The sequence below is a fragment of the Natator depressus genome, chromosome 26, assembly GCF_965152275.1.
Source record: "Natator depressus isolate rNatDep1 chromosome 26, rNatDep2.hap1, whole genome shotgun sequence".
Taxonomy (NCBI): Eukaryota; Metazoa; Chordata; order Testudines; family Cheloniidae; genus Natator; species Natator depressus.
The window spans coordinates 1943335-1956357 of NC_134259.1; the positions used below are offsets into that span (position 1 = coordinate 1943335).

Consider the following 13023-nt stretch of genomic DNA (forward strand, 5'->3'; position numbering starts at 1 on the left):
CATGGAGCTTTTCTTGAAATAAGTAGGGCAAGTCACACCTCACAGCTATTGTTTTGGGTGCTCTGCAGACTCACTGTTTGTTGGCTCACGTTTGGCACACATCTTTTGGGGTTTTCTCCACAACTGTAAGGGCAAGAAAGACAATGTAAATTTTTAAAAAAAATTTAAAGGTGAGATCCTGGAGCCCAACTCTGTGGCAAGCGGTGAGTTCCATGGCTGTGGAATCATGGAACATATGGGGACTTGCATATACCATCCGTATTTCTCCAGTTTATAGCCCTTACTGCCAGTACTGTTTCTGATGCAGTGATATAGTCACGCTATTTTGTAATTTGGCTGGCTGTTTTCTTTGTCGGGGCAGGATGGCTCATAGGGAATTGGCAGCAGGTACTTTTCTGGTGCTTTTTTTTTTTTTTTTTTTCTTTTTTAAAGTGTGCAAGTTAAAACTACTGCACAAATAAAATTTCATTTAGAAATGGTTTTTATTTACTCTTCAGTTTTCTTTACACTCAGATTCAGTCTGTCTGACACATAACCTCTTCCTTTAGTAGATATAGAAACCTTTTCTGTCACACTTTTCTTTTTCTTCATATTATCTTTTCTTTCAAACTTATAACATATATATGCATAATAGGTGTTGATTTGATTTATTTTATTTTCTCCTTTATGGAATCATGGGTAGTTTCATTGCAACTCATCTCTTTCTGTTTGTTTCATATAGGGCTGGTAGTGCAGGATCATTCAGACCCCCTGTTCAGTTCATATGCCTATAAGTCCCACTACCTACTGAATGAATCAAATCGTGCTGAGTTGATGAAATTACCTATGATTCCTCCTCCTTCGTCAGCTTCCAAAAAGAAATGTGAGAAAGGTAACCAAATAGTTTCTTTCTCTTCAGTTTACTTTCGCTTTTCCTGTTTTTTCTTTTCTCTTTTTTTAAATCAAACAAAAAATGTTTGCTTGTCAAGCACCACCTGTTGCTTTTAGTAAATTTCACTCATTGATTATTGTGAGTGTGTGTTCATGTTGTTGGCAAAATATTTATTATAATAAAAGGGCTTAAAATAATTAATATCACTAAATTCTCCCTCTCCACAAAAGGTTAAGTCATGTATCTGCCACTAGGTAGTCTCCATAAAATTGGAATAATCTAAATATAACACTAAGGGGTGGTGAATAAAGTTTAGTATTGTTGCAGTTTAGTGCCAGCTCAATGACTTTTAAAACTTCTTAAATTGCTTATCTGAGGAAGTCTATTTTGGAGCCTGCTTAGAGCCTGCAACAGTCAGAATAGAGAATTTATCCGTTTGAATGTTTGTTGGTATATTGGCATTCCAGAAGAAGACTGACGACTTAGGAAGGCAGATGGCTTTTTCCCTGTGCATTTTTGTTACAATCCAGGGGCCTTGTATTTCATTTCTGTTAGTGCAGGCCGACTGATGCTCCTTTCTCTCCTCATGTGACTGACTGCTCACTTCCTGGAACAATGCTTCTTATTGGAGTGGCAGAAGATGCTGCGTCTCGAGCAAACAGGGATTCTGCCCTGTCAAGAAAGGCAGGCAGGTGGGCCGTTACAATAGTATTAGGACAGAAGCGTTTTCAGGAATAAAAAATGATTGCTTTACGCCGGTAATGCTATTGCTTTAAAAGGAATTTATGGAAACAGATTCAGCTTTGTGTGTCTGTAAGATTCTATCCCCACAAAAATTTGATTTCCCAAAGGGTGTTCAGAAATTGTGCCCAGTCAGTCATTTTAAAATTAGATCATTGCTAGACGTAGATAGCTTTTATTTTGTGTAACTTCTGACCACAAAAATTATTTTGAGCCCTCTGTATGCTTAGCTTGAGCAATATCTTACTAATGCATCCTAAGAGCAAAGTTTTCTTGCTTAGCTCTGAGAGTTTTGTTTTTGATTTTTGTTTGGTTTTCGCATCTCTTTGGCATTTTACCATGTTGGATATTGTTTCAGTAATTTATGCTGGGTCTGTATTTCCTCTGAAACAACACTTACAAAAATTTGTTAAAAAATGAACACTTGATCATCGGGGGGGAGCTCAGGAAAGTCCAAATGCTTGGATTTTATTACATTTTTAGCAGAGGAAATATAGTAAGTGATTTTGTCACTGATTGTTTAAGGAATGCTTTTTGCAATATATTACAATCAAATCAATGACAGTTTTGAAAGTCTATAGGTGGACAAGATTTTCTGATGAACATTTGAAAATAAAAATTCAAACTTCAGATATGATAATTGCTTAAAATGCTGTTTTAAATCTCTCCCAGTCTTTTTACCCTGGGACTAAAAAGTTCATTACATTTCTATCTAGATTGTAGCAAATGTGTTTATTGTATGAGCTTTTGTGTATTGCCAATGGTTTAGATGTGCCGTGAGTGCCCACAATAATAAACACATCTGCTAGAAAACAAGCCAACCAAAAAAGAACCTTTTTTGTCTAAAATTTTTTTAAAAAAGTAATGTTTACCACATTCTGAGATCAGATTCCCTTTGTGTTCAAAGGGAACTCTGGGGGAGGGGGAAATCTTTCTGTAATATCTCATTTTGCATTATATAAGTAAATTTATAGTGCTCAGACTGGTAAACCTTCATTTTGAAGGGTATGCACAGATTTATAATTACAATTCTAATCTTTTTTTCTCTTGTAACTTTGAAAGCAGAAAAACATTGATCAACCTATAGGCTGATTTTTATGCACACTAACTGATTGCTAAGGGATTTAGTCATGACAATGTTGGTTTAAAAAGTATTCCAAAAAAGTGCAAAATTTGTCTAATTGTCAAGAAAAGGTGTTGGCCACTGCCAGACTGTCTGGATTAAAAAAAAAATACCATACAGTTTTCAAGATGGTTTCTCTTAGGGGGATCTGATGTAATGCCAACTTGCCCAATTTAACCTAATTTTTAAAAATTCATTGGCTTCCTTGTTCCAATTTATGATGCAGTCAGGAATTATGATTTCACATAAAGAGAAGAGACATATATATATATATATATATATATATATACAATACGAAAAATACTTATTTTTAAACCAGCATTGTAACTTTGACTTGATCCCTTCCTTTTGCCATATGTTTGGTGTGAGGCAAATCCAAGTTTAATGCATTTAATTAAATATTTAAAAACAAACAAACAAACAAAAAACCTCTCACAAGCCCCAAACCCCTATTTCTGTAAAATGAGTGAGTTTTTGTTTAAAGGTGGGAAGTTATTGTGCTGCGAGTCCTGTCCAGCTTCCTTCCATCCTGAATGTCTCAACATGGAGATGCCAGAAGGATGTTGGAATTGCAATGACTGTAAAGCTGGCAAGAAACTACGTTACAAGCAGATCGTTTGGGTCAAGCTTGGAAATTACAGGCAAGTTCACTGAATACAACTGGAAACTATTTTAAGTTTTTGTTTTTTTACTATATCCTGCAGCTACGCAGGTAAACAACCAGAGCAGCCCAGTGTTAATAAACAAGAGCCAAAAGTACACATTGTATCTAACATGGTGTCAGATGTTGTATGGCTTTTTAATTAAATTCTACTCATGTATTTTTAGACATTAAGGTGAATACTTACTCAAGCTCTATCTGTGGGTTCCCTAAATGTGTCCTGCTGATGGGGAAGATCAGGAAATACCCAGGGCATCAAAACTTCCTAGTTTGCATTTATTTTTAGAGATCATTCATAAAAGGCCTCTGCAGGAATGCAGACAGTTGTTGATCCTCTCTCTTGCAAGTCCCTACCTGTGCCTCCGAATAAATGTGATCAGTAAAATGCTGCAAGTCTAATAGACATTGGTGGAGGTGATAAAAAGTCCTCTATTTCCCAAGACCAGGGAGGGCAGGGAGGTTGCTAGGGGTTTTCATCTCAGATACACTTTTTGCTGCCTCTGTGGCTTTTGGCCTCTTATGTAGATCTGGCTATAGAACACTGACCAAAGAACAAGTACATTAGACAGCCTTTGGCACTGCAGTTTCAAGTTGTCCATGGAGGAATCTTTTAGAATCCCATTTTTTTATTGCAAGGGACAATCTTGCTTTTAATTTCTATTTCCAGACTTTCACAAGTACAACAAAACTGCCAGGGAATTGTTACAAATCAGTGAAATATGTCCAAGACTAACTACTGTACAGTCAATTAAAGGCCTGTCTCTTGCTACAGTTGCTGAGAGCATAGGGCTATCTTTCCAATAATAGCTGAATTTACGAACCCCCTTCCCTATCTGAGATCTTCTAGACATATTATCATATGACAGATCTCCAGTTCTGGCTCTCCCTAGAATCAACCCAAAATGGGTCCAAGTTCCTCAGAGGTTGAAAATGTTGGAATATCTATCTGCTTCAGGTTGCTGACGTACACATTAAATACCTGGATATAATCATTTATTTTTAAACAGTGTGGAGTCTTATCTTGCCTAGTTACCTTTAAGTTCAACACCTTAGTATTTTAGCCTAGGCTGGCTACATATGTTCAGCAGGATAAACTTAAAACTAGAAATGCGTCCATGTAATTGGTTATTTAAATATGATCTTGTAATTAAACCTTGGCTTCAGTGGACAAATGGAGCATAAGAAAATGAGACTAAAAGTAGTTTTTTTGAGGTTTTTTTGTTTTTACAGTGTTTATATTTTCTTCCAGGTTGAATTGCTTTGTGAAAATATTCAGAATTGGTCCCACTATTGGCCCATAGCTTCATATTTGGTTTCTAACTCCATTTACTTGAAATTGTCAAATCACGTTACAAATAGTATTTGTTAATTGTAGCCTAGGCAGTTCAGTGAACATAGCCAGAGACAACTATCCTTTTATTTGGTTCATGGTGTATATACAAAATATTTGGGTCTAAAGTAGCTGTTACCACTCCAGAAAGAGATCTTGGAGTCACCATGGATATTCTCTGAAAACATCTGCTCAATGTGCAGCAGCAGTCAAAAACGCGAACAATGTTAGGAACCATTAGGACAGAGGTAGATAACACAGAAAATATCATAATGCCGCTATATCAGTCCATGGTATGTCTACATGTTGAATACAGTTTGTCGCTTTGGTCACTCCATCTCAGAAAATATTTATTAGAATGGAAAAAAGTACAGAGAAGGACAACAAAAATGACCAGGGGTCTGGAACAGATTCCGTATGAGGAGAGAGTAAAAAGCCTGGGACTGTTCAACTTAGAAAAGAGACGACTAAGGAGGGATAGGATGGAGGTTGATAAAATCATGATTGGTGTGGAGAATGTGAATAAGGAAGTGCTATCTACCCCTTCATGTAACACAAGAGCCAGGGGTCACCCAACAAAACTAATAGGCAGCAAGTTAAAAAACGGTCATAAAGAACTACTACTTCACCTAATGTACAGTCAACCTGTGGAACTCATTGCCAGGGGATGTTGTGAAGGCCAAAAGTATAACTGAGTTAAAAAAAGAATTAGATAAGTTCATGAAGTATAGGTCCATCAATGGCTATTATCCAAGGTGGTCAGGGATGTAGCCCCCTGCTCTGGGTGTCCCTAAACCTCTAACTGCCAGAAGCTGGGAGTGGATGATGGGATGGGTCACTCGATAATTGCCCTGTTCTGCACGTTCTTTCTGAAGTATCTGGCACTGGCCATCGTCAGAAGACAGGACACTGGGCTAGATAGGACACTGGTCTGACCCAGTATGGCCGTTCTTATGTTACGTTCTGGAGTTTTCATGTTGTTTGTCTAATTTTGAGTCTGTGAAAGGGAATGCCTGATATTTAAACAGAATTTTAAAAATACAAATTACTTTTTCATCACGAGTGCTGTTTACTGCTTTCACTCTGCTCACTTGAGCAGTGAAATGATGCTGGGCAGTTTACTTTCTGGTTCTTATGCATTAGCAGAATGCTGCTGATTGGATTTCCAGTACTGCAAGAGGATTAACTCTTTCCCCCCCACCCCACCCCTTTAAAAAAAAAAAAGTTTCCATGGGGAAAAATGAAATGACAATGTTTGTTCTTGACAGGATTTGTAAAACCTCGTTTTTAAAAAAAAAAAAAAAACTTGAAAAATCTTTCATTAAACAGTGGATCTAAACAAGTTGAATGTTTGGCAAGCATTGAAATTTTGGTTTGATTGTAACTGTTCAAATTATATTTTTAAAATCGCCTTATCAATGATTTGTTTTTTAGTAAAAATATTGTAAAGTACAGCTGGACAGTTGTGTTAAGGATTCTCTCTTCAGATAGCTAGTCCCAAAATTCATATACTACACAAGGCCCAAAGCCGTACCCTGGATTGGGAGCATGAGAACTTTAAAGATGTACATCTTCTTGTGGCGCTTCCCAAGTAAAATCAAAGGCAGTTTTGCTTATGTAAGGAGAATGGGATAGGACGCACTGCAGTCACATGTCTTAAGGACTAAATGTAGCTTGGAATTCTCAGACTGAGAAGCCGAGCAATTGGCCTTTGTTTCATAGAGTTTAAGGTTTACCCTTTTCTGATTTTCAGGTGGTGGCCAGCTGAGATCTGCAATCCCAGGTCGGTGCCTCTCAACATACAAGGCCTCAAACACGATATCGGGGACTTCCCAGTGTTTTTCTTCGGTTCACATGACTACTATTGGGTACACCAGGGCAGAGTTTTCCCTTATGTTGAAGGAGATAAAAGCTTTGCTGAGGGGCAAACTAGTATTAACAAGACCTTCAAGAAAGGTAAAATTCAACGAAGTTTATCGTGGTTTATAACAAAACTTCCACATGTTTGTTTCTACATCGTCACTTAACTTGCATGGGAATTATGTGGCTAGTGTTCTGTGTCTGTGTTAAGCTGCAAACTCTGTATAGTGCCATTGGATAGAGGCTAAATATTATTAGCGTTTAACTTCTTCCCTCTCTGTGCTGTTGGTAGGCAACCCCAATTCTTCCCCACTTACTTAAAGATGTTATGAGGTGGAACCTGGGCTCTGATGTAGAGGGCCACCCCATAGTGTTTAAATATCTACTGAAAACCACTTGGTTTAAAACTCATTCATGCTGTAGTGTAACATTTCATTATTAGCTTGTTCTTTGTAGATTTCTAATTCCTAGCTTTTCAAAAATGTTTCTCAGCAGCAGCAGCCAATACTAATTCCTCCCCATTTTGGACTCCCTTGCACAGCACTTGAAGAAGCTGCAAAACGCTTCCAGGAACTGAAAGCACAAAGAGAAAGCAAAGAAGCACTAGAGATTGAAAGGAATTCAAGAAAACCCCCACCTTACAAACATATTAAAGTGAGTCCTCTCCTTTGTGTGAATGAGCTATAGATTTAAACAGGGAAGCAAATTGTGGCTTAGAAGAAAATTCAGATAATCAGTCTGCCATCCTTCAAAGTTCTCTTCTGGCCTGCCTTGTTTAGTACCTTAGGCCCTTTCATTGTTATAAGGAAGGTGTAAGCATCAGTAAAAAAGGGACTTTGAGTTTAAGGTCAATTTTACTGAAGACAAAGGACTTCGATAATTGCAAGTGGGTCCCACCCATCTCAAATGAATCTTGGGGCTTACTTACCATTAAGAAATTATATTAGCATTGAAAAATAACAAACTAGTAGTGTGAGAACTTAATTTCGAAATGTGGATACTAAAAAGACGGTCTAGATTTTTTTTTGCCAGCAACCTTGGGGGCACAGTACCCCAGGTTGTGCACTTATCTATTTCATTGTACTTTATAATAGTTTACATTTTTGTATGCCTTAAAAGAGTTGTCATACTAATACACGTACCATAAAGCCTGAAACAGTCCTGTCCCACGTTCTGTGCTACACACCTCATTGCTGGTTTCGCTGAACACCTGATATGCTTGATTGTTAGTGGTGGAGCAGTGCCAGATGCAACCTCTGAAAGTCCTAGATTGCAGAGAAGTATTTTTGCCTTGTTACCTTTTCTGAGTTGACACACTTCCTTTTAGAGAGGAATAGAAAAAATACAACTGCCTCTGATGTTAGCAGCTGTGTGTAATAGCTGTTATTTTTGCCTACATTTTGAAATACCTTGACAGTAGTGGGCCGTGATTTAAGTGGTTCTAATCTAAATTCTGTGTGTATGGCCATAAATCAAAATTTATCCCTTGTCTTTTTGTTTGTTTGTTTTTGTTTTGTTTTGTTCCACAGTCCAACAAAGTAATAGGGAAAGTTCAGATTCAAGTTGCTGATTTGTCAGAAATCCCTCGCTGTAATTGCAAGCCATCTGATGAGAACCCCTGTGGCCTAGAGTCAGAGTGTCTGAACAGGATGCTACAGTATGAGTGTCATCCCCAAGTGTGCCCAGCAGGAGAGCGCTGTCAGAACCAGTGCTTCACCAAAAGACTCTACCCAGATGCTGAAATCATAAAAACTGATCGACGTGGCTGGGGTCTCAGGACAAAAAGGAACATTAAAAAGGTAGAATTTAGGACAAATACTGAGCTAGCCATTAAAGAGTGTGTTTGAGGAGAGTGCTGCTACTCTTTTATTGTTTGTACCTTGAAAGAAAATGTATCTAAAAGTTAATACTTTCAAGTGAATTCATCCTACACACAATTGTTTCTTTAAATTTACAAGGCATGAAACTTCCTCAAGTGGAGGAAATGATAATAAATCCAACTTCATGGAATATGAGGCATCTGGCAGAGGTGTTTTTTTCACAGTTACAATGCTTTCTTATAGAGTAAGGGTCAGATTCAACTTATTATAAATTTCATTGGTGATGGGCAGGAGATGAGGACTATCAGTACTTCTTCTAGAAGGTAGTGATGTACATAAGTTCTCATATTGACTTCCGAGCATGGAGGGAGAGGGGAAAAAATAGTTTTTTAGATGGTTTCAGATGCTCTTTTGACCAAGCCTGGCTATTGAAGATGCTAAAGTCTTAGAGGGATGGGAATAAAAAATAAAACACACCTCCATTATTTTCTCTTTCCCTCAACCCCAGAGTTAACACAGCAAATGAAATTAATCACACTTCATGATATGAAATAACTCAAAGGATGGGAGATGGGGCAACCTAAGGTGGTGAGCCTCTTTCCGAGGGGTTACGTCAAGGTAGCTTTCTGTACTTTCTTTTGCCTTTTCTTTTAAACTCTTACATGATAACATGATCACTCTGCAGTTCCCAGTAGCAGATTGTCTGGATTGGGAGTGGGCGGGGATGCAACATTGCTTTTACAAACGTCTGGTCACCAGGGAGCTGACATAGCCTCCTTGACACTCAACTCTACAGACTGGATTTATTTCAGAAGAACTCGGAGGGGAATAATAAAAGGCTTGTGGTGATCAGGCAACATTGGACAACACGCTTAAGTTCTTGTTTAAAGTTCAAGAAGGCAGAGAAGAATAATGAAGATACAGAGATTTCTGTTGATGGACATGGTGCAGTTGTTATAACTGAAAGCACCAAGAACTGATTAGCTTCAGGAAGTACTGAGGACTTAACATAAATGTTAGAATGATTGGAGTCCTTAGAGGAGTGGTAGCAGGTGGGGTAGCACTGATGGGTGGGGTGGGGAATGAAAGTACCTTTCCTGACTGTGTGATAAAGATACTGGAAATGGATCATTTTGGTTTTCCTTTACACTGTATCGCTGCACACTGTATTCCTGGGGACACCAGTCTGGGATTATCCACTGGGATTCAGGTGGGATGTGCAACAGTTGATATGGAAAAACAAAATCTTACACTGGATTGCAGTCTTGCTCTACTTCGAGGCAAGCATGAGGATGATGGGCCTGGATTTCACGGCTGCTTTAACTTGCCAGGCAGAGGATTGGATTTGGTGGACAGATGTATGTTTTGCTCTTACTCATGCAGGCTTCGTTGTTTCTGAACAAGGAGGAGGCTGAGCACACCTGAAGAGTGGAAGATCCAGCTCTGGCTGCAGATGGAATGGACAATTAAGACTTCAGGACAAGTTGTTGTTTTTATCATTTGACCTGCATCTTCAGAATTCACTCCAGAGCACTATTTTGCTTTCAGTTGGCTTCATATTTTCTTCACTTTAAATTTGCACACATCTTGCTAAAGAAGGTATCCTAGAACTTCTCATGGCGAAGGCACATTCCATAGTTCTGGTGGACTTAAACTCGATGTAAGGTCTTCACTGCGATTCTCTGTTAAATGAAGCTATCTGCTGTCCAGACTGGGGATTCTGATGTGACGTTTTGGATTGTAGCTGGACGTGATTTGTGCGCTGTTGGATGATGATGTGTTTAGCTCCAAAATGTAATCTCAACAGTTAGACAAAAGCAAAAAGATTCTGAATTGTCCTTAAGTTATATGCTGTTTAAATATTACACGTAGATAGTAGAGGATTATCTACTAGTCTGAAATGACCCTGCAGTACCCAGGGAAATGGACTTGGGCAAAGGCATAGTAGCAACTTTTAACTGTGAATTCTTTGCTTTTGTCAGTTCTGATTAGAGTATCTACCTTGTTTTTGTTTAGTAACTTAGTTTACTGTACATAGAAATTTGGCATAGAGAAATGTTGTTGTGTGGGGCCTAAATGGATGTGTCATGTATTCACTTGCCTGTGGCAATATCAGAGGTGTTTTGAACAAACCAGTTTCAAATGTGAGTTGGTAACCACTGCTTCAGCTGAAACTGTAAATCTTTGATTGAACTTGGGACAGTTCTACTCATGGGAACTTAAATAACTTACTAACAAGTAACTAGAGGAAACCATAGTAAATTGACAGAGAATACATTTTAACTCTCTTCAGTTCCTTTCTGCACCAAGTACATGGTAAATGTTCATAGCATTTTTATGGTGGATTTTCTATGAATTTTCGTCACATACTAAGTATGAAACAATGTATTTGTGTCCTGTAGGAGCTCTACTAAAAATTCTGTCAGTGGCTCCATTAGAAAACCCCTTTTGGGGACTTGATTAAATCATCTGTTCCAAAACACACAGGCTAAACTTAAAGGAATTTGGTGGGGAAAAGAGAGAGAGGCACTTTTGAAAATTTCATCTCAGAGATGACAGATTTCTCCAAGTAATTTAGGAGTCTGTGTCCAGTGGAGTCTAAATCCCATTTCCAGGAATGACTTAAGTGCTTTTGAAAATGTTATCCTGTTATCCTGATGATCTCCTCCTGCAGTACAGCCGCTTCCCCTTCAAAGCTCCAAAATGTGACGGACATAATTCTGTTTTCTCTGGAGCCATTCCCACAACCAGCTACAAGAGCTCTTAGCTTTCATAGTCTTTTGTCAGACTGGTGACACCACATAGTCTGTAACATGTTGGTACTATTTTATTTAAAAAACAAAACAAAAAAACCTTGAAACCGCTCAGATGCTTGTTTGACACTTAAATTTGAGCATCTCAAAGAGCTACTTTTGGAAATGTTTAAGCGTTAGAACTGTTGAGACTGTTACAATAAAATGACCCTCAATGTGCTAAGTGTTAACTCCCTTGTATCAAGGTATCATCATTTCCTGGCCATTTCAAAGTCCATCATGTGAAAGCTGGGAACACAGTCAGCCTGAAGGCTCACTTTTAACTTGTTTTTAGTGGTTTAATTATTTAAGCCAGTTTTGTAATATCTGTTCTACATTAAAACTTTATCACAAACTTTTCTTGTTTGTTATTGACTGTTAAAAGTCCCATTAAAATGAATTGTTGAAATGCTATGCAGTGAAAATGTTTAGCAGTACAGTAGGTTGTGTTGTCCTATCAGGTTGATATTCTGTGGGCATCTGTATGTTAGCCTGAAATTTTTTTTAAAAAAGGAAAGCATGTGACTTAAAATACTGCCAGTGAACCTCCAAATAATGTAGAATCTTGTAGCTGTGCTGCTGTAACTAGGACTAGGGCATGGAGAAGCAGTCTTAATTCTGCCTTTGCTTTTGCCTTATACTTAATAGTACACAGTGCCTAAGGGATGTTTTCTCTTGGGTGTTTGAATATATTGTTATAAATGTGTGCTCATTTTCTATAGCCTGACCATACAGATCCTTTTTTAAAAAGGACAGAAGTACAAGCAGAGCCATGGACACGCTATATGCAATCGACCAAGAAAGATACAATTCATTAATCAAATGTGTCCTTCAAAATGGGATAACTGTTTAATTGCTGCTTTATTAAAAATTCTAGGTGTGATGCTTCCATTTTGAAGGACAGTTCTGTAACTAATCTAAACTTGAGTGCATGTGTATTTTTTCTGCCCTGGTCACTGTTGTGTAGAACTTTATTTTAACCAGTTCTCAATACTTGGATTATCCTAAGGAGCCACCCTACTTAGGCCTTGCAATGGACAAAATTGATCCCTCAGGGCTTCCCATCCCATTTTTCTATGCTTCCTCCCTCTTTTTAACTATACAGATCACAGGCAATAAGCATGGGTTTCTTTGGTTGACTTTGCAGGGTGAATTTGTAAACGAATATGTTGGTGAATTAATTGATGAAGAAGAATGCCGATTGCGGATCAAACGTGCCCATGAGAACAGCATAACCAATTTTTATATGTTAACTGTTACAAAGGTAAAGCACCATATCTCCACAGTGTAAAATATACTGCTGCTTACGGGACTAGGCCTTAAGATCTGGGATCGGAGGATCAGGGTCCATGTTTAAAACACAAGAATTACTTTTTCTTTCACTTCTAGCTCAAATGTAAGGCATTTCGTGCATGTGGAAGGTCCCAGAGAGTGAAGTCCTCGTTTCATACAGCGGGTACTTCATGGACCATTGTGCCTCAGCCTTGACTTAGTGGGGCTTCTGTGGGGTGTGGGAAAATTAATTCCCATGGTCTGTTCAGTCCATAGTTTGTCTGCTGATACTGTCAACAAGACTGTCAGTCGGAGTGGAATGTGGGCACCTGTCTGATAGAATTGCATTGCAATTCTACCGTATTTCTGATCGGTCACCAAACAGTTGTATTTGGAGGGTAACTCATTTAGGTCTCTATTGACCAGGATTGGGGTTGAACCAGACATGGAAGGATCCAGAGCTCATTAGCAATACCGTAAGCCATTCATTTCTCCCTGCATAAGCGCTGAGGAGCTTTAGGTAAAAGTTACTTCCAGGAAAAGCCAATATCCA

At 38.4% G+C, this 13023-nt stretch overlaps 1 protein-coding gene across 2 annotated transcripts in view; it reads left to right on the forward strand.

Moving 5' to 3' along the window:
• NSD3 (nuclear receptor binding SET domain protein 3) overlaps positions 1–13023 on the forward strand; it is a 63233-nt gene that overhangs the window by 39933 nt on the left and 10277 nt on the right. Inside the window, exons 15-20 of one of the 2 annotated variants that reach the window (XM_074940221.1) lie at positions 722–871; positions 3220–3376; positions 6480–6682; positions 7128–7240; positions 8116–8385; positions 12346–12462. In XM_074940221.1, coding sequence (XP_074796322.1) covers positions 722–871; positions 3220–3376; positions 6480–6682; positions 7128–7240; positions 8116–8385; positions 12346–12462 — 1010 coding nt within the window. Of the gene's footprint in view, positions 1–721; positions 872–3219; positions 3377–6479; positions 6683–7127; positions 7241–8115; positions 8386–9789; positions 11430–12345; positions 12463–13023 lie in introns of those variants that run through there. The other variant, XM_074940222.1, reaches the window with a different exon arrangement.